Consider the following 23,077-nt stretch of genomic DNA (forward strand, 5'->3'; position numbering starts at 1 on the left):
GCGACCGTTTTCGTCCGCCGTGACCGAAAATGCGTCTGACACCACCTCCATCGGGGCGACGCAAAATGATCGGGCCGTCCGCGGAGACGCAAACCTGACCCAAATATGCGTCTCGGATGCGTCTCTGCGGACGTCCGGAAACGTCCGCTCGCGTCTGGCGGACGTTTCGTCGGGCCCACCTGGCAGCGACCCTGCGTCGATGCGTCTTCTCAAACGCGCCAGCGACTGCGCCGCTGCGTCGCTTTGGCACTCTGCGCCACGTTAATGGCGTTGTCTCGGCTGCCGAGCGGCCGCCCACCTCCGCCAACCACGTTAATGGCGACGCCACGCGAATCTGGCTACGGGCCAGACGAAGCCAGTAGTCGAGGTTTCTGGATGTTCTTCCTCGGTAGAACCAACAATGGCACCGTCTCCTCCCGCTGGATTTTCTAGTTTGGGTGATTGGGTGTGCCCTCGAATGTTCTTTCTTGGCAGCGAACATACGGAAATCAACACAACTTGCTTCTATTTTTTTAAAAAAAAAATTTGTGTCGACCATGGTTCAAACTATGTGTTAGCAGCAACGCCGACGCGAGAGAGATCGGCGAGGGCGGCCATTAGCATGCCGTGAGATACGATGTGGGCCGGCCTTGCTGACCCATCGGGTCACTCGGTCCTGGCCCTACTGACCCAAATTTTATTCGAGGCTGACCTGCGCGACCCTGACATTTTGGGTCGGGTCAGCGACCCGGCCCGTTTCCATCCTAAACCCAATTACTAGAAGAAGTGGAATGTAAAGAATCCTGCCTGCTGATTGCAATTTAGTACTAGTAGTACTAAATTTAGTACTAGTAGTACTACTCCCTCAGTCCCGGTTCACAGGGCTCACATGAATTTGCACCGTGACCAAGGTAGCATTTGATTGGACGCTAAAAATCTTCTCAGCACTTGCCTCTCTCCAATCAGATGTCCTCACTAATTAATAGGAATGCTAATAGACTTGCATGCACCGCATGCCCACATGAAAAATCATTGGGTTTTCCACCCTGCGTGCATGCATTGGTTGTTTCCACCAGCTTAAAAAAGAGAAAGAGAAAGGAGAGAGTAATTAGAGGGAGGTACTACTTCTAATTAAATGCATGGAGGCCTTAGTGGAATGGTGTTATGGGACAAATGTTTTTTCATATTAGGCCCTGTGAACCGAGACGGAGGGAGTAATAGATGTCAAAAGTTTATCTAAATTTGAATGTATCTAGACAAGATTTAGTATATAATAGATACATCCGAATTTAAATAAATCTTTAGCATCTATTTATTTAGTATAAAGAAGTGAACAAATATTTTTGAAGTTAACACTGAATTTGATTTTCTACAAATATCATCATCCTATGCATGCCTCTGTGTACGTGAGCGTCAAACGGATGGATGGATCGCTGGACTCCAAATCTGCAATTAGCGAAGCGGACACCTTCCGAATAAATGGCGAAATGGAAGAAGGCCCACCAACTGGGATGGAAAGGAAGAAAAAAAGGAGGAGCAGTGGACGAGTCAGCACGCTGAGAGAAAAAAAAAAGGTAAGGAGCGACCGAAAGTCCACGCGTACACGTGACTTTCCGCCAACCGACGTACCTGGCGAACGACGCGACCCTCCCACGGTCCACGCCGCGACTTGCTACACGCCCGCTGCGAGGTAGGTTTGGATCGATCGTTTAATTGCGAGGAGACGAACGGAACGGGCTGCGGACGACGAGGAGCGGCCCTATGTTCCGCTGTTGGTGGAGGGAATCGGCGGAGGGGAGCGGAGAGGCATATGCCTTTGTTGAAAACAAAAACGAATCGAGGAATCCGTCTCTACCATGGTGTCCCACGCGCTGAAGGACCGATCCGGCTCCGGCGGGCCGAGCGTCGCCTTCGCGTGCGGCGTGTGGAACGACCGGACGCGCCCTCTGAAGCCGGCGTACCGCGAGGCCGTCGTCGGCACGTACATGGCGGAGGGGCGCGCGGCCGACTTCCACGAGAACGCGGGGGAGGCTGCGGAGCAGATCAACGCCTGGGTCGCGGAGGTCACGAGGAGCCTCATCGACAACATCGTCTCCGCCAAGTCCTTTGACACCGACACTCACGCCGTGCTCGCCAACGCCATATACTTCGTGAGGAGGTGGGACCTGCCGTTCTACGAGCGGAGCACGACGGACAGGCCGTTCCACCTGCTCGACGGCGCCACGGTCGACGCGCCCTTCATGTACAACTCGGACCGCCACTTCATCGCCGTGTACGACGGGTTCAAGGTGCTCAAGCTGCAGTACAAGATGCAGCAACAACAAAGAGACCCTTGGTCGTCGACGGCCAGCTTGAAGAAAGACCCGCAGTACTCCATGTGCATCTTCCTACCGGACGCGTACGACGGCTTGCGCACCCTCCTCGACGAGATAACGTCCCGGCCAGGGTTCGTGCACGACCACCTGCCGTCTAGCAAGGTCAAGGTTTGCCATTTCGGGGTTCCCAAGTTCAAGCTTGAGTTCCTCAGCAACGTCACCCAAATTCTCAAAGACTTGGGACTTGTGCTGCCGTTCTGCATGGGTGCCGACCTGTCCGACATGATGGAGGCCGACCGCAGCGGTTTGCCCTTGGTGGTGCAAGACGTCTTCCACAAGGCTGTTGTTGAGGTCAACGAGGAAGGCACCGTAGCTGCGGCAGTCACCATCATGCGGATCGCTCCTGGATGTGCGCCCGGGATGATGGGGGAGCCGACGGTGGATTTTGTCGCCGACCATCCGTTTGCGTATTTCATTGTCGAAGAGACTTCGGGGGCGATCCTCTTTGCAGGGCATGTCGTGGATCCTACCGATGGCAAAGCCCCTGTGCGGACAGGACAGCCTGTTGCGGCCACGGCTAGAGGATTCGAGTTGCCGCTCATGATCAGACATCCTCTGACGAGGAATGCTAGCTCCACTGGCCTGGGAACCCTCGCTGCCGGACTCGCGAACCGCCTCGCCGAGGAGAGGACAGACAAGAACATGATATGCAATTTTGTCCCCACCCGCACCCAGCCGCCGCCTCTCTCCCCACCCGACCCCTCCCTACAGGGTGCTAAAGGCAGGGGCGGTGGTGGTGCGCCCATGGACTCCACTTCGCGCGGAGGCGGGGTCTTTCAGGGGCGGCGACGGTGGACGTTGGGTCTGCTGCTGGTGGCCTTCGGCTACATCACTTGGCTCATGGCGGGGGACGCGGTGGTGGTGCACCCATGGACTCCACTTCGCGCGGAGGCGGGGTCTTTCAGGGGCGCCGACGGTGGACGTGTGGTCTGCTGGTGGTGGCCTTCGGCAACATCACTTGGATCATGGCGGGGGACGCGGTGGTGTGGCGGAACTCGGCGGGGCGGAAGGGTGGCAGCGGGTTTCGGAGGGAGCGGCGTGAAACTCTGCTCTAAGTTGACATCAAGTGACTTTTGGTCTATGGTGAAGTCAGAAGCAGAGAATATCATGAAGGCGGGATTGGGGGATTAGCTAAAGAAGGTCCAAGTCTTAGCGATGTTGAGGAACTTGCTTGGTGTTCTTGGGGGATTAGCTTGTCACATAGTTTTGTTCATATTAGCCTATCATGTTCTTGTCTGTCCTCTCCTCGGCGAGGCGGTTCGCGAGCCCGGCAGCGAGGGTTCCCAGGCCAGTGGAGCTAGCATTCCTCGTCAGAGGATGTCTGATCATGAGCGGCAACTCGAATCCTCTAGCCGTGGCCGCAACAGGCTGTCCTGTCCGCACAGGGGCTTTGCCATCGGTAGGATCCACGACATGCCCTGCAAAGAGGATCGCCCCCGAAGTCTCTTCGACAATGAAATACGCAAACGGATGGTCGGCGACAAAATCCACCGTCGGCTCCCCCATCATCCCGGGCGCACATCCAGGAGCGATCCGCATGATGGTGACTGCCGCAGCTACGGTGCCTTCCTCGTTGACCTCAACAACAGCCTTGTGGAAGACGTCTTGCACCACCAAGGGCAAACCGCTGCGGTCGGCCTCCATCATGTCGGACAGGTCGGCACCCATGCAGAACGGCAGCACAAGTCCCAAGTCTTTGAGAATTTGGGTGACGTTGCTGAGGAACTCAAGCTTGAACTTGGGAACCCCGAAATGGCAAACCTTGACCTTGCTAGACGGCAGGTGGTCGTGCACGAACCCTGGCCGGGACGTTATCTCGTCGAGGAGGGTGCGCAAGCCGTCGTACGCGTCCGGTAGGAAGATGCACATGGAGTACTGCGGGTCTTTCTTCAAGCTGGCCGTCGACGACCAAGGGTCTCTTTGTTGTTGCTGCATCTTGTACTGCAGCTTGAGCACCTTGAACCCGTCGTACACGGCGATGAAGTGGCGGTCCGAGTTGTACATGAAGGGCGCGTCGACCGTGGCGCCGTCGAGCAGGTGGAACGGCCTGTCCGTCGTGCTCCGCTCGTAGAACGGCAGGTCCCACCTCCCTCTGAAGTATATGGCGTTGGCGAGCACGGCGTGAGTGTCGGTGTCAAAGGACTTGGCGGAGACGATGTTGTCGATGAGGCTCCTCGTGACCTCCGCGACCCAGGCGTTGATCTGCTCCGCAGCCTCCCCCGCGTTCTCGTGGAAGTCGGCCGCGCGCCCCTCCGCCATGTACGTGCCGACGACGGCCTCGCGGTACGCCGGCTTCAGAGGGCGCGTCCGGTCGTTCCACACGCCGCACGCGAAGGCGACGCTCGGCCCGCCGGAGCCGGATCGGTCCTTCAGCGCGTGGGACACCATGGTAGAGACGGATTCCTCGATTCGTTTTTGTTTTCAACAAAGGCATATGCCTCTCCGCTCCCCTCCGCCGATTCCCTCCACCAACAGCGGAACATAGGGCCGCTCCTCGTCGTCCGCAGCCCGTTCCGTTCGTCTCCTCGCAATTAAACGATCGATCCAAACCTACCTCGCAGCGGGCGTGTAGCAAGTCGCGGCGTGGACCGTGGGAGGGTCGCGTCGTTCGCCAGGTACGTCGGTTGGCGGAAAGTCACGTGTACGCGTGGACTTTCGGTCGCTCCTTACCTTTTTTTTTTCTCTCAGCGTGCTGACTCGTCCACTGCTCCTCCTTTTTTTCTTCCTTTCCATCCCAGTTGGTGGGCCTTCTTCCATTTCGCCATTTATTCGGAAGGTGTCCGCTTCGCTAATTGCAGATTTGGAGTCCAGCGATCCATCCATCCGTTTGACGCTCACGTACACAGAGGCATGCATAGGATGATGATATTTGTAGAAAATCAAATTCAGTGTTAACTTCAAAAATATTTGTTCACTTCTTTATACTAAATAAATAGATGCTAAAGATTTATTTAAATTCGGATGTATCTATTATATACTAAATCTTGTCTAGATACATTCAAATTTAGATAAACTTTTGACATCTATTACTCCCTCCGTCTCGGTTCACAGGGCCTAATATGAAAAAACATTTGTCCCATAACACCATTCCACTAAGGCCTCCATGCATTTAATTAGAAGTAGTACCTCCCTCTAATTACTCTCTCCTTTCTCTTTCTCTTTTTTAAGCTGGTGGAAACAACCAATGCATGCACGCAGGGTGGAAAACCCAATGATTTTTCATGTGGGCATGCGGTGCATGCAAGTCTATTAGCATTCCTATTAATTAGTGAGGACATCTGATTGGAGAGAGGCAAGTGCTGAGAAGATTTTTAGCGTCCAATCAAATGCTACCTTGGCCGGTGCGAAATTCACGCGCTGTGAACCGGGACTGAGGGAGTAGTACTACTAGTACTAAATTTAGTACTACTAGTACTAAATTGCAATCAGCAGGCAGGATTCTTTACATTCCACTTCTTCTAGTAATTGGGTTTAGGATGGAAACGGGCCGGGTCGCTGACCCGACCCAAAATGTCAGGGTCGCGCAGGTCAGCCTCGAATAAAATTTGGGTCAGTAGGGCCAGGACCGAGTGACCCGATGGGTCAGCAAGGCCGGCCCACATCGTATCTCACGGCATGCTAATGGCCGCCCTCGCCGATCTCTCTCGCGTCGGCGTTGCTGCCTCCCAGCGTCCGTTGGCAGCGGCGCGGCGGGGAGGAGGGTCGGCGAGGCGGAGCGGGCGGCGCAGTACCCGTGCCCGCGCTGCGACTCCACCGACACCAAGTTCTGCTACTACAACAACTACAACCTCGCCCAGCCGCGCCACTTCTGCAAGGGCTGCCGCCGCTACTGGACCCGCGGCGGCGCGCTCCGCAACGTCCCCGTCGGCGGCGGCACGCGCAAGGCCACCCCCTCCGGCGGCGCCGTCTCCCGCCGCAAGAACCGCCCCTCCAACTCCCACGCCGCGGCGGCGGCGGCCGCCGCCGCCCAGGTCGCGTCCGTCGTCTCCCAGCTCTCCTCCGTCTCCGCGCCGACGCCGCTGCCGCTGCTCCCGCTCTCGGTCACCGCGCCGCCGCCAACGTCGCAGCTGCCGTACGAGCTGTCCTTCGTGTCCACCCTCGCCGCCATGGACCCCGACCGCCGCCTCCTCGACCTCGGCGGCAGCTTTAGCTCCCTCATGGCGCCGCCCGCCCCCATGCTCACCCACGCCCACTTCGCCACCGGCTTCCTGTTCGGCGGCGGCGGCGGCGGCAGCGCGGGGCCGGCTCATGGTCACGCTCCTGGTCTGCCGCAGCAGCCGCCGGTGGTGTCGCAGGCCGTGCCGGAGGGCTTCTGGGGCATGGGGTGGCCGGACCTGTCCATCTAGGACCCATCCGGCTCCTCCCGTCGCCAAGATCGATCGCCGGTGCCGACCAGTCGGCTCTAATCAGTCTAGCATTTTCTCTGTTTTAGGTGCATGTTCAGTTGACGGTAGCTTGTTAGCCTAGCTTACTGCATCAGTCCATCCAATATACCTATCTTTTTGAGAGCGTTCGAAGTGATTTCAACAATTAATCAGGAGTTAGCGAGTATTTTGTTAGTGAGGTTCAGAAAGGGACTATGAGAGTGATCTGAGGATGTTGGTGACGATACTCATGTTAATCTGTGTTCTTGTGGCTGCATTTCATACGTGATCTGCAGATGATGCCAAGCGTACAACTGGTGGATCGATGCTAGCTTACTATGTCGAATGGAAACATTGTTTCAGTAGTAGTTGAATGTCTGTATTCTCCTTTTTTATCTGTCCATGACTTTCCCTTTGGTTCGCACTGGATTGACTCACGTTGTTTGCGGTGCGGTTCATCATCTAACGGCACCTTGTACAGTATCTGTTGCCTGGTTGTATTGCTTATTTTGTCCCTTCTCCCCTCTTCTGTGCTAGAAATGTTTTCAGGCATCAGATACAAGTCTATATTTCCAGAAGATACCATGAATGGAATACTAACTAGCAATGGTGTTAGGGATGTCCAGCAGCCCCAACCATTTCGGACGCAAAACATATCTGACCCATTTTAGGCACAAAAGATATTGGTTTTGGTTTGTTTCGATTGGTCCACGGACACCAAAATAACGGTTCAGACAATTTTGTTTGTTTGGACCGGGCTAGTCCGATGGTCGGATGCATGTTGCTCTCCCCTAACCTTGCCCTAGCAAGAGGAAAGATGTTTTGCAATAAAAACTTGAATATGTATCGCATCATTCGTGGCGAAGAACATTTTAAAGTTCATGGCGCGAAGGGAAGGATTGCATCATTCATTACATATAGAAATAACTAGTAAGATCCGAAGGCTCGTCGGAGGCTTCATCGCATCGTAGAATGCCAGAGTCGATGGAAGCTCCTATGATTCATCGTCCGACTAGAGGTTGACGATGCTGGCCACCATGAACCCCTGAATGAATGCTACTGCTACTTGGCGGGCATTGTCAATGACGTTCGTGGGGGAGGAGAATCGGACTTCTAGTGCTTTGTGCAACAAGCAGGCTGGGAAACGGCAATGTCATTGGATGTGTGAGCAGTGGTGCGTGCGAGTGCAACCTCTTGGCTATAGAACGATCACATATGCGCTATTAATGTCGGCACAGAAGGCTAGCCGCCGACCTGCCAGCATTAGCTAAGTAATTTGCGCACTTGCCCGTACCCCTCTCGCTCCATTGGTCCGTTTGTGTTGGCGCGTTGAAGAAGACTTCAGTTTGTTAATGTCCTATAACAGTAACTAGCTAGGATAGTTTCGACCCATTCTCTTCAGCCTATTCTCGCGTATGTTTGTTAGACAAAATATATGTTATTTGTACGTCATATAGCTAAAAATATGCGTTGTTTATATGCTATATAGCTGCCTCCCATGTCACTAAACGTATCAGTTGTTTCATCGCCTATGTATCTCTACCTATCTCAGGCTCTGACTTGGCATGCGACTTCTAGATCCAAACCTTCCTCTCGTCCCCTTCATCGATGCCACCACAACATTGCGGCCACCTCCATCTACCATGATTCCCTCCTCCCTTCGTGATGCCCTCCAGGATCCCAACTGGGCGCCGTCACGCTAAGAGGAATTTGACGCCCTCATGTCTTGAACCCACATAAGCGTTCGTCCCCTGGCTGCCTCGTACTAGCGGTCAGTGAAAATGGGTTTTGAGGCACAAAACAAGGGCAAATCATCTATCGAGCAATACAAGGTGTGGTGGGTCATTCGCGGTTTTGCCCAACTACCGAGTGTTAACTTTGGGGAAACCTTCTCGCCGGTTGTCAAACCGGTGACGACCCGCACTATGCTCACCTTCACGTGAAAGATGCCTTTCTCCATTGGGTCTCGATGAGCAAGTTCCTTAGGCTGGTGCCAATGCATCATAGGTTATAGCCTCGCCACGTCAGCTTTTACCCTCACTCTCACCCCACTCTCACCCCACGGTGCCAGTGCATGAGCTATAGTCCCAGCTCTCACTTCTCTCTCCTCCACATCACCCAACGGCTAGCTGACGTGGACGAATCAGATCGCGCCACCCGCTCTCGCCCCCGCTACCGCCCCCACCCGCCAGCGCGCCGCTCCCGCTCTCGCCCCCCTCTCGCCCTCCTCTCGGCGCTAGCGCGAGCGGCAGCCGGGCGGTAGCGGGCGCTACCGCCGGGCGGTGGATCCACCGCCCCGCGCTGCCGTCTCGCCCCCCTATCGCCCCGCTCTCGCCTCCCAGCGGGCGGTACCGCCCCAGCTCCCGCCCGCGTTGGCACCAGCCTTAGTATCAGTCGGCGGGCTTTATCGACGAGCACCACAAGGATTATGTCTGCAAGCTCTCTAAATCCCTCTACACCTTGAAGCAAGCATCGCACGCATGGTTCCAGCGCTTCTCCGCGCCATCACCATTTCCTTATCCCGTGGTGGTCTCTTCCTCGGCCCAGCTCAATTACGATGAGGAGATCATGCAACGGCGTCGGCATGGTGAAGTGCAAGTTCGCCTCTACACCACTGGACTTGTTTCCCGTTGTTTTTGCAGACGCTTTCTCCCCGGTGGTTGTTCCTTCTGAGTACTGCAACCTCACCGGCGCGCTGCAATGCTAAACCATGACACGACTTGAATTGACGTATGTCGTGCAACAAGTTTGCTTGCACATGCATGATCCTTGTGATTTCCACCTTGCCATCATCAAGCGTCTACTATGGTATGTCCGTGGCACCACTTTCTTCGACTTACTCCTTCTGATTCCCCCCTACCTTGACATTGGCACGTACTTGGACACCGATTGGGTGGGCTGCCTAGACACACGATGTTCCACCTCGTGCTGTTGTGTCTATCTTGGCAACGCACATGTTGTCCTCCAAACGGCAGGCCACAGTCTCACGCTCGAGTGTAGAGGCAGAGTATTACATAGTTTCCAGCGTCATTGTCGACTATATATGGCCCGGGAAAGTACTGCTTTATAAGCTTGGTAAGCTTGGTTGTTCTCTTCCCAAGGCAACCATTGTCTTCTGTGATAACATGTTGGCAGTGTACATGTCCTCCAACCCTACGTGGATTGAAGCGTCATCCTCAAGACACTGCTAAGGTTGGTGTATGTTGGGTTAGCGGTCCCGAGTAGTTGATGTTTGCGAGTCAAGGCGTGGGCCTCGGAAACCATGGTGTGCAACATCTTCATGGGGCAGGTATGTCGTCTGCATGGCTTGGGTGTCAATCTTTTGTAGCTAGTTTGGTGAGGTTGACAGCTCGGTCGACCCGTCTCACCAGAGGCGGGTTGACTTTACACTAAGCGGTGGCCCTTGATGCCAGCATGGCGGACATAGTTTTGTGTGATTTTCCATGTGCATCTTGGGCTGCCTGAGGCCGAGATAGGAGGTATTGCGGCTCGAGCAAAGCCGGGCGGTAGTCTAGAAAGTTTGGCAATATTTGGCGTTGTTGAGGTTCCATGTCCTCTACACCATTGTCATCTGATGAGAACACTGGTTTGGCTTGCTGGGGCCTTGGAATCATGATCTCCTTGGATGCACTGCGTCAGGAGCTTGTGTTCGCTATTAGCTGGTTGTAGTGTGATTGATTTGTGGGTGTCGTGTTGGGGTGCTCTTTCTGGTCTCGGCTTGCGATGGTGAACGTGCCCGTTGTCGCTTCTTCCTTGATGGTCTTTTATAGAATAATAGGGATCCCTCATGTCTCCATTTCATTGAAACGAAACCAAATTGTCACAAAGGTTCAAGCCTCAAGGGCTAGCAAACTAAAAAAGTTGAAGGAAAAGAAACAAAGCCCATGACCAGTTGCAACACAAAACTAAACCAACTGGCATTGGCCAAGATAAAAATAACATAAACACCTCAGACCGACCAAACACGAGTTTGTTGAGGACACAAACGACATCTGAGTTTCAGAGAAACAAGCATCAGTGTAACTATATCAAATGGGAGCCCATTGACGGCAGGCACTTGGACCTTTGTTTTCGTCACGCGTCACCACATGGATTACTTCAGCATCTTCAGGATGTTTTTGAAGGTAAGACGCAGGCAATCCGACATCTACTCCAATGGGTGATTGAGTTTTCTGATCAGATGTGCTGTGAACAGGTCCACTAGGTGCCACTCCTGGTATTTCAAGGGGTCCTTCCAATTCGTCAGATAAGACAAGATAAAATGCCAAACATATTTCATATTCACATTAAGCACAATATTGTTCCCGTTGTTCCAAATGTTAAAAACCTCAGAATACATTAGCCCAAAACAAGTTAGAGACAATACACTCAAATAACATATGTTTAACGGTTTCTATTTTCTTACAATGGCTGCACTCTAGAGGTTTGGGGATTCCCCTTTGTAGGATAACGTTGCATAGAAAACAAAAAATTTCCTACGGCGAACACGCAATCCAAGCCAAGATGCAATCTAGAAGACGGTAGCAACGAGGGGGTATCGAGTCTCACCCTTGAAGAGATTCCAAAGCCTACAAGATGAGGCTCTTGTTGCTGCGGTAGACGATCACTTGCCGCTTGCAAAAGCGCGTAGAAGATCTTGATCACGATCGGTTCCGGCGCCACGAACGGGCAGCACCTCCGTACTCGGTCACACGTTCGGTTGTTGATGAAGACGACGTCCACCTCCCGTTCCAGCGGGCAGCGGAAGTAGCAGCTCCTCTTGAATCCGACAGCACGACGGCGTGGTGTCGGTGGCGGTGGAGAAATCCGGCGGAGCTTCGCTAAGCTACGCGGGCTATATGGAGGAGAGGGGGGCGGCTAGGGTTTGGGAGGGGGTGGCCGGCCACTTCAAGGGGGGCGGCCAGCTTGTGGTCTTGGGGTGGCCGGCCCCCTCCCTTGGCCCCTCATTATATAGGTGGATCCCCAAGTGTTGGTGTCCAAGTCTTCGAATAAGACCCGAACCAAAAACCTTCCATAAGAGGGGAAACCTAGCCCAACTAGGACTCCCACCAAAGGTGGGAGTTCCACCTCCCATGTGGGGGGGTTGGCCGGCCCCCTAAGGGGGAGTCCACTTGGGACTCCTCCCCACTTAGGCTTGGCCGGCCATGGAGGTGGAGTCCCATGTGGACTCCACCTTCCTTGGTGGTTTCTTCCGGACTTTTCTAGAACCTTCTAGAACCTTCCATAGAACCTTCCGTGACATTTTAATTCACATAAAATGACATCCTATATATGAATCTTATTCTCCGGACCATTCCTAACTCCTCGTGATGTCCGGATCTCATCCGGGACTCTGAACAAATATTCGAACTCCATTCCATATTCAAGTACTACCATTTCAACATCCAACTTTAAGTGTGTCACCCTACGGTTCGTGAACTATGCGGACATGGTTGCGTACTCACTCCGACCAATAACCAATAGCGGGATACGGAGATCCATAATGGCTCCCACATATTCAACGATGACTTTAGTGATCGAATGAACCATTTACATATAATACCAATTCCCTTTGTCTCGCGATATTTTACTTGTCCGAGGTTTGATCTTTGGTATCACTCTATACCTTGTTCAACCTCGTCTCCTGACAAGTACTCTTTACTCGTACCGTGGTATGTGGTCTCTTATGAACTCATTCATATGCTTGCAAGACATTAGACGACATTCCACCGAGAGGGCCCAGAGTATATCTATCCGTCATCGGGATGGACAAATCCCACTGTTGATCCATATGCCTCAACTCATACTTTCCGGATACTTAACCCCACCTTTATAGCCACCCATTTACGCAGTGGTGTTTGGTGTAATCAAAGTACCTTTCCGGTATAAGTGATTTACATGATCTCATGGTCATAAGGACTAGGTAACTATGTATCGAAAGCTTATAGCAAATAACTTAATGACGAGATCTTATGCTACGCTTAATTGGGTGTGTCCATTACATCATTCATATAATGATATAACCTTGTTATTAATAACATCCAATGTTCATGATTATGAAACTAATCATCCATTAATCAACAAGCTAGTTTAAGAGGCATACTAGGGACTTCTTGTTTGTCTACATATCACACATGTACTAATGTTTCGGTTAATACAATTCTAGCATGATATATAAACATTTATCATAAACATAAAGATATAAATAATAACCACTTTATTATTGCCTCTAGGGCATATCTCCTTCAGTCTCCCACTTGCACTAGAGTCAATAATCTAGATTACATTGTAATATACCTAACACCCATGGCATTCTGGTGTTGGTCATGCTTTGCCCTAGGGAGAGCTTTAGTCAACGGATCTGCTACATTCAGATCAGTGTGTACTTTGCAAATCTTTACTTTTCCATCTTCGATGTACTCGCGAATCGAGTGGTAACGCAGCTTGATATGCTTCAGCCTCTTGTGTGACCTTGGCTCTTGTGCATTGGCGATGGCACCCATGTTATCACAGTAAATGATTAATGGGTCCAATGCACTAGGAACCACACCGAGCTCTACAATGAACCTCTTCATCCATACCGCTTCTGATGAAGCCTCTGAAGCCGCTATGTACTCTGATTCTGTTGAAGACTTCGCCACCGTGCACTGCTTCGAGCTTGCCCAGCCTTCATCGCAGCACCATTCAATATAAACACGTACCCAGATTGTGACTTAGAGTCATCAGGATCAGTGTTCCAACTTGCATCGGTGTAACCGTTTACAACGAGCTCTTGGTCACCTCCATAACAAAGAAACATATCCTTAGTTCTTTTCAAGTACTTCAGGATATTCTTGACCGATGTCCAGTGTTCCATTCCTGGATCACTTTGATATCTGCTAGTCAAACTAACGACATGTGCTATATCCGGTCTAGTACATAGCATGGCATACATGATAGATCCTATCGCCGAGGCATAGGGGATATTACTCATCCTTTCTCTTTCTTCCTCGTCGTAGCCGGTCCTTGAGTCTTACTCAATACCTTGCACAGTAACATAGGTAAGAACCCTTTCTTACTTTCGTCCATTCTAAACTTCTTTAGAATCTTGTCCAGATATGTACTCTGTGATAGCCCTATTAGACGTCTTGATCTATCTCTATAAATCTTGATGCCTAATATATATGATGCTTCACCAAGGTCTTTCATTGAAAAACTATTATTCAAATAACCTTTAACACTGCTTAATAGTTCTATATCATTCCCGATCAATAATATGTCATCTACATATAATATCGGGAATGCTACGAGCTCCCACTCACTTTCTTGTAAATACGTGCCTCTCCATGACACTGTATAAACCCGAAGTCTTTGATCACCTTATCAAAGCGTCGGTTCCAACTTCTTGATGCTTGCTTCAGTCCATAGATTGAACGCTGAAGTTTGCATACTTTGTCAGCATTTTTAGGATCAACAAAACCTTTGGGTTGTACCATATACAACTCTTCCTCAATGTCTCCATTAAGGAACGCCGTTTTGACATCCATCTGCCAAATCTCATAATCGAAAAATGCAGCTATTGCTAACAAAATCCTCACAGATTTTAGCTTCGCTACAGGTGAGAATGTCTCATCGTAGTCAACTCCTTGAATTTGTCGGAAACCCTTTGCGACAAGTCGAGCTTTATAGACAGTAATATTACCATCAGCATCTGTTTTTCTCTTGAAGATCCATTTATTTTCGACAGCCTTTCGGCTATCACGTAAGTCTACCAAAGTCCATACTTTGTTATCATACATGGATCCCATTTCGGATTTCATGGCTTCTTGCCATTTGTTGGAATCTGGGCTCATCATCGCTTCTTCATACGTCGCAGGGTCCTCATCATTGTTATCCACAATCATGACATTTAGACAAGGATCATACCAATCTGGAGTGGCACGTTCCCTTGTCGATCTGCGAGGTTTAGTAGTTTCCTCGTTCGAAGTTTCATGATCATTATCATTAGCTTCCTCTGTTGCCGGTGTAGGCGGTACAGGTACAACTTCCGGTACTGCGCTACTCTGATCAACGAGTATAGATTCATCAATCTCATCGAGTTCTACTTTTCTTCCAGTCACTTCTTTAGTGAGAAATTCTTTCTCAAGAAAGGTTCCGTTCTTAGCAACAAAGATTTTGCCTTCGGATCTGTGATAGAAAGTGTACCCTATAGTTTCCTTAGGGTATCCTATGAAGACGCATTTCTCCGCTTTGGGTTCTAGCTTGTCCGGTTGTAACTTCTTTACATAGGCTTCGCAACCCCAAACTTTCAGGAACGACAGCTTAGGTTTCTTATTAAACCATAATTCATACGGTGTCGTTTCTACGGATTTTGATGGTGCTCTATTTAAAGTGAATGCGGCTATCTCTAATGCATAACTCCAAAATGATAATGGCAAATCAGTAAGAGACATCATACTACGAACCATATCTAAGAGAGTTCGATTACGACGTTCGGACACACCGTTACGTTGAGGTGTTCCCGGCGGTGTCAATTGTGAAAGTATTCCGCATTTCTTTAAATGCATGCCAAACTCATAACTCAGATATTCACCTCCACGATCAGATCGTAGAAATTTAATCTTCTTGTTACGTTGATTTTCTACTTCACTTTGAAATTCCTTAAACTTCTCGAAAGTTTCGGATTTATGTTTCATGAAATAGATATACCCATATCTACTCAGATCATCTGTGAAGGTTAGAACATAACGATAACCACCTCGCGATGCTACGCTCATTGGTCCACATACATCGGTATGTATGATTTCCAATAAGTCAGTAGCTCACTCCATCATACCAGAAAATGGAGTCTTTGTCATTTTACCCATTAGACATGCTTCGCATCTATCAAGTGACTCAAAGTCAAGCGATTCAAGTAATCCATCAGTATGGAGTTTCTTCATGCGTTTCACTCCAATATGACCAAGACGACAGTGCCACATATAAGTAGAATTATCATTCAATTTAATTCGCTTAGCATCAATGTTATGTATATGCGTATCACTACTATCGAGATCTAACAGAAATAAGCCATTCTTTTGTGGTGCTCGACCATAAAAGATATTATTCATAAATATAGAACAACCATTATTCTCAGACTTGAATGATTAACCGTCTTGCATTAAACAAGATCCAGATATAATGTTCATGCTCAACGCAGGTACATAATAGCAATTATTTAGGCTTAAAACTAATCCCGAAGGTAGATGTAGAGGAAGTGTGCCGACTGCGATCACATTGACCTTGGATCCGTTTCCAACGCGCATCGTCACTTCATCTTTCAGCAGTTGTCGTTTATTCTTTAGTTCTGTTTGAGTTACAAATATGAGCAACCGAACCAGTATCAAATACCCGTGTACTAGAACGAGAACCGATGAAATGAACATCTATAACATGTATATCGAGATATACCTTCTTTCTTCTTCTTGACAAGGCCGCTCTTCAGATCAGCCGGATACTTGGAGCAATTACGCTTCCGGTGTCCCTTCTCCTTGCGATAATAGCACTCAGCATCAGGCTTAGGGCCGTTCTTAGGTTTCATAGGAGGCGTGGCAGCTTTCTTGCCACCCTTCTTGAATTTTCCCTTAGACTTGCCCTGTTTCTTGAAACTGGTGGTCTTGTTGACCATCAACACTTGGTGCTCTTTCTTGATCTCAATCTCAGCAGCTTTTAGCATGCCAAAAAGTTCAGGTAACTCCTTGTTCATGTTCTGCATATTGTAGTTCATCACAAAGTTCTTGTAACTTGGTGGCAGTGATTGAAGGACACGATTAATCCCGATCTGTTAGGAATCACTATTCCCAAGTCACTGAGTTTCTTCGCATGCCCGGTCATGGCGAGCATGTGCTCACTAACGGAGCTGCCTTCTTCCATCATGCAGCTGAAGAAATGTTTCGATGCTTCATAGCATTCCACGGCCGCATGAGTCTCGAATATAGCTTTCAGCTCATTCATCAACTCATGAGGATCGTGGTGCTCAAAATGTTTTTGAAGATCGGATTCCAGACTGCACAGGATGGCACACTGAACTTGAGAGTGCCGAGTTTTCCGAGTCGCGTAAACAGCTTTTACTTCATCGGTTTCATCTTCTGCAGGAGGGTCACCTAGCGGTGCATCAAGCACAAATTGCAGATTTCCGCCAGAGAGGAAGATCCTCACATGACGGAACCAGTCGGTGAAGTTGCTACCGTTGCTCTTAAGTTTCTCTTTCTCTAGGAACTGATTAAAATTGATTGGGGACGCCATCTCTACAACATATATTTGCAATAGTTTAGACTAAGTTTATGACAAATTGAGTTCAAATTTTAATTCAACATAATTAAAAATCTAGGTGAACTCCCACTCAAAACAATATCCCTCGCATTGTTATAGTGATCACACGAACCAAATCCACCGCACCTAAACCCGATCATCACGAGAAAAGGTGTGACTTCAATGGCGAACACTCAAAGTGTTCATCATATCCACCATATGATTCATGCTCTACCTTTCGGTATCACGTGTTCCGAGACCATGTCTGTACATGCTAGGCTCGTCAAGGCCACCTTAGTATCCGCATGTGCAAAACTGTCTTGCACCCGTTGTATGTACTTATTGAATCTATCACACCCGATCATCACGAGGTGCTTCGAAACGACAAGACTTGGTAACGGTGCTACTAAGGATGAACACTTTATTATCTTGAGATTTTAGTGAGGGATCATCTTATAATGCTACCGTCGCGATCTAAGCAAAATAAGATGCATAAAAGGATTAACATCACATGCAGTTCATATGTGATATGATATGGCCCTTTTGTCTTTGCGTCTTTGATCTTCATCTCCAAAGCACGGACATGATCTCCATCATCTTCGGGCATGATCTCCATCATCGTCGGCGTAGCGTCAAGGTCAATGATGCCGTCTTCATGATTGTCCTCCATGTAGCAACTATTACAACTACTTTGAAATACTACTCAACATGAAATTTAAAGACAACCATAAGGCTCCTGCCGGTTGCCACAATACAATAATGATCATCTCATACATATTCATCATCACATTATGGCCATATCACATCACCAAACCCTGCAAAAACAAGTTAGACGTCTCTAATTTGGTTTGCATATTTTACGTGGTTTAGGGTTTTCGAGAGAGATCTAATCTACCTATGAACATGAACCACAACGTTGATACTAATGTTTTCAATAGAAGAGTAAATTGAATCTTTACTATAGTAGGAGAGACAGACACCCGCAAAGCCTCTTATGCAATACAAGTTGCATGTCGAACGAGGAACAAGTCTCATGAACGCGGTCATGTAAAGTTAGTCCGAGCCGCTTCATCCCACTATGCCATAAAGATGCAAAGTACTCAAACTAAAGATAACAAGAGCATCAACGCCCACAAACCATTGTGTTCTACTCGTGCAACCATCTATGCATAGACACGGCTCTGATACCACTGTAGGATAACGTTGCATAGAAAACAAAATTTTTCCTACGGCGAACACGCAATCCAAGCCAAGATGCAATCTAGAAGACGGTAGCAACGAGGGGGTATCGAGTCTCACCCTTGAAGAGATTCCAAAGCCTACAAGATGAGGCTCTTGTTGCTGCGGTAGACGATCACTTGCCGCTTGCAAAAGCGCGTAGAAGATCTTGATCACGATCGGTTCCGGCGCCACGAACGGGCAGCACCTCCGTACTCGGTCACACGTTCGGTTGTTGATGAAGACGACGTCCACCTCCCGTTCCAGCGGGCAGCGGAAGTAGTAGCTCCTCTTGAATCCGACAGCACGACGGCGTGGTGTCGGTGGCGGTGGAGAAATCCGGCGGAGCTTCGCTAAGCTACGCGGGCTATATGGAGGAGAGGGGGGCGGCTAGGGTTTGGGAGGGGGTGGCCGGCCACTTCAAGGGGGGCGGCCAGCTTGTGGTCTTGGGGTGGCCGGCCCCCTCCCTTGGCCCCTCATTATATAGGTGGATCCCCAAGTGTTGGTGTCCAAATCTTCGAATAAGACCCGAACCAAAAACCTTCCATAAGAGGGGAAACCTAGCCCAACTAGGACTCCCACCAAAGGTGGGAGTTCCACCTCCCATGTGGGGGGGTTGGCCGGCCCCCTAAGGGGGAGTCCACTTGGGACTCCTCCCCACTTAGGCTTGGCCGGCCATGGAGGTGGAGTCCCATGTGGACTCCACCTTCCTTGGTGGTTTCTTCCGGACTTTTCTAGAACCTTCTAGAACCTTCCATAGAACCTTCCGTGACATTTTAATTCACATAAAATGACATCCTATATATGAATCTTATTCTCCGGACCATTCCGGAACTCCTCGTGATGTCCGGGATCTCATCCGGGACTCCGAACAAATATTCGAACTCCATTCCATATTCAAGTACTACCATTTCAACATCCAACTTTAAGTGTGTCACCCTACGGTTCGTGAACTATGCGGACATGGTTGAGTACTCACTCCGACCAATAACCAATAGCGGGATCTGGAGATCCATAATGGCTCCCACATATTCAACGATGACTTTAGTGATCGAATGAACCATTTACATATAATACCAATTCCCTTTGTCTCGCGATATTTTACTTGTCCGAGGTTTGATCTTTGGTATCACTCTATACCTTGTTCAACCTCGTCTCCTGACAAGTACTCTTTACTAAATACCGTGGTATGTGGTCTCTTATGAACTCATTCATATGCTTGCAAGACATTAGACGACATTCCACCGAGAGGGCCCAGAGTATATCTATCCGTCATCGGGATGGACAAATCCCACTGTTGATCCATATGCCTCAACTCATACTTTCCGGATACTTAACCCCACCTTTATAGCCACCCATTTACGCAGTGGTGTTTGGTGTAATCAAAGTACCTTTCCGGTATAAGTGATTTACATGATCTCATGGTCATAAGGACTAGGTAACTATGTATCGAAAGCTTATAGCAAATAACTTAATGACGAGATCTTATGCTACGCTTAATTGGGTGTGTCCATTACATCATTCATATAATGATATAACCTTGTTATTAATAACATCCAATGTTCATGATTATGAAACTAATCATCCATTAATCAACAAGCTAGTTTAAGAGGCATACTAGGGACTTCTTGTTTGTCTACATATCACACATGTACTAATGTTTCGGTTAATACAATTCTAGCATGATATATAAACATTTATCATAAACATAAAAATATAAATAATAACCACTTTATTATTGCCTCTAGGGCATATCTCCTTCACCCTTTCCCTCACATTATCCCTATCATCCCTAGTCATTACTTTATTGTGGAAAGAGAGACAAAGAAATATATGAACCCCAGGTGGTATTTAAGTTCCACACAGCAGGTAGATAGACATGCCACACGCCCTATTATTAACTAGCACATACATTGATTTAGAAGAATAAACCCCACTAGCTTCATACGTACATCCAAATCAATTGATCTTCATGCCTAGTAAATGAAATATTTATAGCAATCTCTAAAAGCTCCTGCCACTGATGATCGAGAGAAAGTTCTCCTAAAGGTACATCTAAGTTGGGATCCACAAAATGAATATTCCAGAATTGTGTGGAGAGTGGGATGCTTCCAAACCAAATATTCTCCAAGAACTTAACTGATTTTCCATTTCCTAAATTCTATCTATAACCAAATTTAGCAGCCTCAATAGCCCACATCACACCCTTCCCGAAGACAGAGGGGCCAGGGGTGTGTGTTATGAAAGCACAAAGATGTTGGGTTTTCTTGTTTCATATTTAGCATCAATCATCTTTTTCCAAAGACTATGTTCACCTTGAGTATACCTTTCCATCTAGGATCCTGACAAACAGATGTTAAGATCTTTGAGATTAGAAATACCAAGACCACCTAATTCTTTCCTCATACAAATAGAAGGGGAGTTACCTAGGTGGACTTTCCTATTCCCCTCCCCATCACTCCATAACCAATTAGCCAATTGAGTGTTAATGAGATTCAGATCCTACCTTGAAAATTTAAAGAAAAACAACATGCAAAGAAGAATAGTACATAGAACAAGGTATTTTAGGTGATTTAGATTTAGATATTTGTATTGTATAAGACGACTCAACTATGAATAACTATACATAGTATTTAGCATCGATCGGGGGTTTGTACTATTTAGAAAACGAGGCCTTCATTCGAAGAGAAACCAAAAGTGGGACTAAAGGTACCTATTGGCCCGTTTGAATTTTTTCAGCCTGGTTAACCACAAGATGCCTGATTCGACCTGCGGAGCAGCAGCTCCTGTTTAATGTTTATCTGGTCTTTTTGGCGAGAGTTCATGAAGAAAAGTTCTTTGACTGGAAATTTGTAGTCTCATGAAGTCAACCGAGCGAGAAATTTGTAGACGAGCCCTGAATCGCTAGTATGCTACTCTTGCTATTCGGCATGCACGCACGCGCCAAACACAATTTTATGCCTTGATTTGGTGTGGTTTTGTGCTCCTAATTGTGTGGCTTCCCGGGCTCCTAGCGCTTCCTCTTGCAGTGTCACGAGTGAAACCAAAAATAGCTTAGGCAGCATCTCGAATTGGAGCAGGACGGCAGTGCCCTCTTTAGCCGAAACTGCTAAATCCGACTAGGTGCATCACGAATTGGGGCTCCCCTTCTCCTCCAGGTATCCAATTTTTGTTGTACATTTGGTTTGTTTTGATCTTAGGCCGATCGAGAACTTAACTAACAAATTCGTCATGGCACGGTAGGACGTGCTCATGGAGCCCCAATCGCCCGGCTCGCCGGCGTCGCCACCCTCTCCGGGCAAGGTGATGTCACCAGAGCTGCCTGAGCCTTCTCGAGAAATGTCATCGCCGGAGGAGGAGGCCCCTGTCAATCCCGACAGGAAGTCATCATCGTCCTCTTCTTCGTCATCCTCTTCGTCGCGCGTCCCCTTGGCCGGGTGCGTTTTCCATGTCGAAGCGGCCGAGATGAGCACCCCGTTGGTGGTGGAAGCGCAAAACGACGACGGCGATCATGCCGATGCAGGCGCCGGCACTGACGCAAAACTACCCGGCGACTGGGCGTCGTGGCCAGAGCCGTCACCACCCAAGACCGTTGATGACGACCCGTCGTCGTCCGACGGCGGCACGGTGTCGGTGGCGCCGGAATCCCAGACGATGGCGGAGATGGAGGGTTTCAACCCGGACAGGATCCCGGCGTCCATCTTCCAGCCCAAGACGTCGGCGTCGCAGCAGGAGTGGAGCATCGCGTCCAACGAGTCGCTGTTCAGCATCCACGGCGCCAGCCAGAGCCAGTCGGACGACTTCTACGCCCCCAGCAGGTCCCACTTCGACTACTTCTACGACGAGGCCATGGCCGCCGGCGCCGAGCCGAACGGGAAGCTACCGCCGCTCGCCGAGGTGTCGGAGCATGGAGGCGGCACCGTGCCGGGCAGCGCGGTGTCGGACGCCAGCGACGGGAGCGCAGCGGCCAGCAAGGCGGCCATGGCGTTCCGGCGCCACGAGAGCGGCTCATTAGGCAGCTCCAGCAATTTCTCCTTCGCCTTCCCAATGTACGTACGCCCCGTTGCAGGCACGATTCTTTACCACGCTCGGTCGTGCTTGATACTGTCCATTACTGACCTGCAAAACCCTTTGTGTTTTCTTATCCGCAGACTCGCTGAGCCGTCGGCGGGGAAGAAGGAGAGCATGGGCGGCTACCAGCAGCTGCAGAAGGAACACGAGCGGTCGCCGCCGACACCCTCTGAACGAAAGTCGCAGTTCGAGGAGATGACGACGGAGGAGGAACGGCGGAGGAGGAAGACGAGTTGGTGCTGGTACGAGGAGTGCTGTGGCCGCTGCTGGCTCATCTGCTCATGGTCCACCTGCTGCTGCTGCTTTCAATGGCGGTGGAACTGCTGCTCCTGCTCCTGCTCCTGCCCGAGCTTATGCCGGTGCAGCTGGTGCCTCTGATCCAGAGCTAGATTTTGGAGGGAAAAGGATACCGAACATAGATCTTAACTTTCAAAAGTAGGTGTTGTGAAGTGAACAGCAGATGATGATTAGTGAGCATTTCAAGACAGGCAGATCCCATCTCTGCCCGTGTTCTAGGAGGATTAAGCATGCAGACGGGGTTGGGATGTACAGAGATGCAGTGTAATGTTAACAGGGAACACAAAGTGCAAACATGTGTGGTTTTGTTAGGACAAAGCATGCTTACTCACCATGTCATTTCTGCACCATAGCATACATGTCCACCTGCTACTGCTGCTTTCAGTGGCGGTGGAACTGCTGCTCCTGCTCTTGTTGCCGCCCGAGCTTATGCCGGTTAAGCTGGTGCCTCTGATCCACCGCTAGAATTTGGCGGGGACAGATACCGAAACAGAGCTGATCTTTCGAACCGTAGGCGTTATGAAG

The 23,077-nt window shown here is 49.5% G+C and overlaps 4 protein-coding genes across 4 annotated transcripts; 3 read left to right on the forward strand and 1 right to left on the reverse strand.

The window, feature by feature from the left end:
• Window positions 1–1,835: 1,835 nt before the first annotated feature.
• Window positions 1,836–3,465, forward strand: LOC127339341 (serpin-Z6B-like). The gene is made up of 2 exons (XM_051365204.2): window positions 1,836–3,281; window positions 3,448–3,465. Exons 1-2 carry the CDS (start codon window positions 1,836–1,838, stop codon window positions 3,463–3,465), a joined length of 1,464 nt encoding a protein of 487 aa, XP_051221164.2.
• A 104-nt stretch (window positions 3,466–3,569) lies between these two features.
• On the reverse strand, window positions 3,570–4,742 carry LOC127339340 (putative serpin-Z5). The gene has a single exon (XM_051365203.2). It carries the CDS (start codon window positions 4,740–4,742, stop codon window positions 3,570–3,572), a length of 1,173 nt encoding a protein of 390 aa, XP_051221163.1.
• A 1,189-nt stretch (window positions 4,743–5,931) lies between these two features.
• LOC127339339 (uncharacterized) lies at window positions 5,932–7,142 on the forward strand. Its single transcript, XM_071827232.1, has 2 exons — window positions 5,932–5,935; window positions 6,024–7,142. Exons 1-2 carry the CDS (start codon window positions 5,932–5,934, stop codon window positions 6,698–6,700), a joined length of 681 nt encoding a protein of 226 aa, XP_071683333.1. The 3' UTR covers window positions 6,701–7,142.
• Window positions 7,143–21,234: 14,092 nt separating this feature from the next.
• LOC127338207 (uncharacterized) lies at window positions 21,235–22,870 on the forward strand. Its single transcript, XM_051364423.2, has 3 exons — window positions 21,235–21,342; window positions 21,428–22,233; window positions 22,336–22,870. The coding sequence occupies exons 2-3, from the start codon at window positions 21,437–21,439 to the stop codon at window positions 22,631–22,633; spliced, it is 1,095 nt and encodes a 364-aa protein (XP_051220383.1). The 5' UTR covers window positions 21,235–21,342; window positions 21,428–21,436; the 3' UTR covers window positions 22,634–22,870.
• The last annotated feature ends 207 nt before the right edge of the window (window positions 22,871–23,077 follow it).

Source organism: Lolium perenne, chromosome 3 (assembly GCF_019359855.2).
Source record: "Lolium perenne isolate Kyuss_39 chromosome 3, Kyuss_2.0, whole genome shotgun sequence".
Classification (NCBI taxonomy): domain Eukaryota; kingdom Viridiplantae; phylum Streptophyta; class Magnoliopsida; order Poales; family Poaceae; genus Lolium; species Lolium perenne.

What these genes read in the sequence shown, in the direction of transcription:
- LOC127339341 (XM_051365204.2), top strand. Translation starts at nt 1,836, where the DNA reads ATGGTGTCCCACGCGCTGAAGGACCGATCCGGCTCCGGCGGGCCGAGC.
- LOC127339340 (XM_051365203.2), bottom strand. Translation starts at nt 4,742, where the DNA reads ATGGTGTCCCACGCGCTGAAGGACCGATCCGGCTCCGGCGGGCCGAGC.
- LOC127338207 (XM_051364423.2), top strand. Translation starts at nt 21,437, where the DNA reads ATGGAGCCCCAATCGCCCGGCTCGCCGGCGTCGCCACCCTCTCCGGGC. An exon ending in TTCTCCTTCGCCTTCCCAAT is followed by an intron (nt 22,234 to 22,335) that starts GTACGTACGCCC and finishes TCTTATCCGCAG; the next exon opens with ACTCGCTGAGCCGTCGGCGG.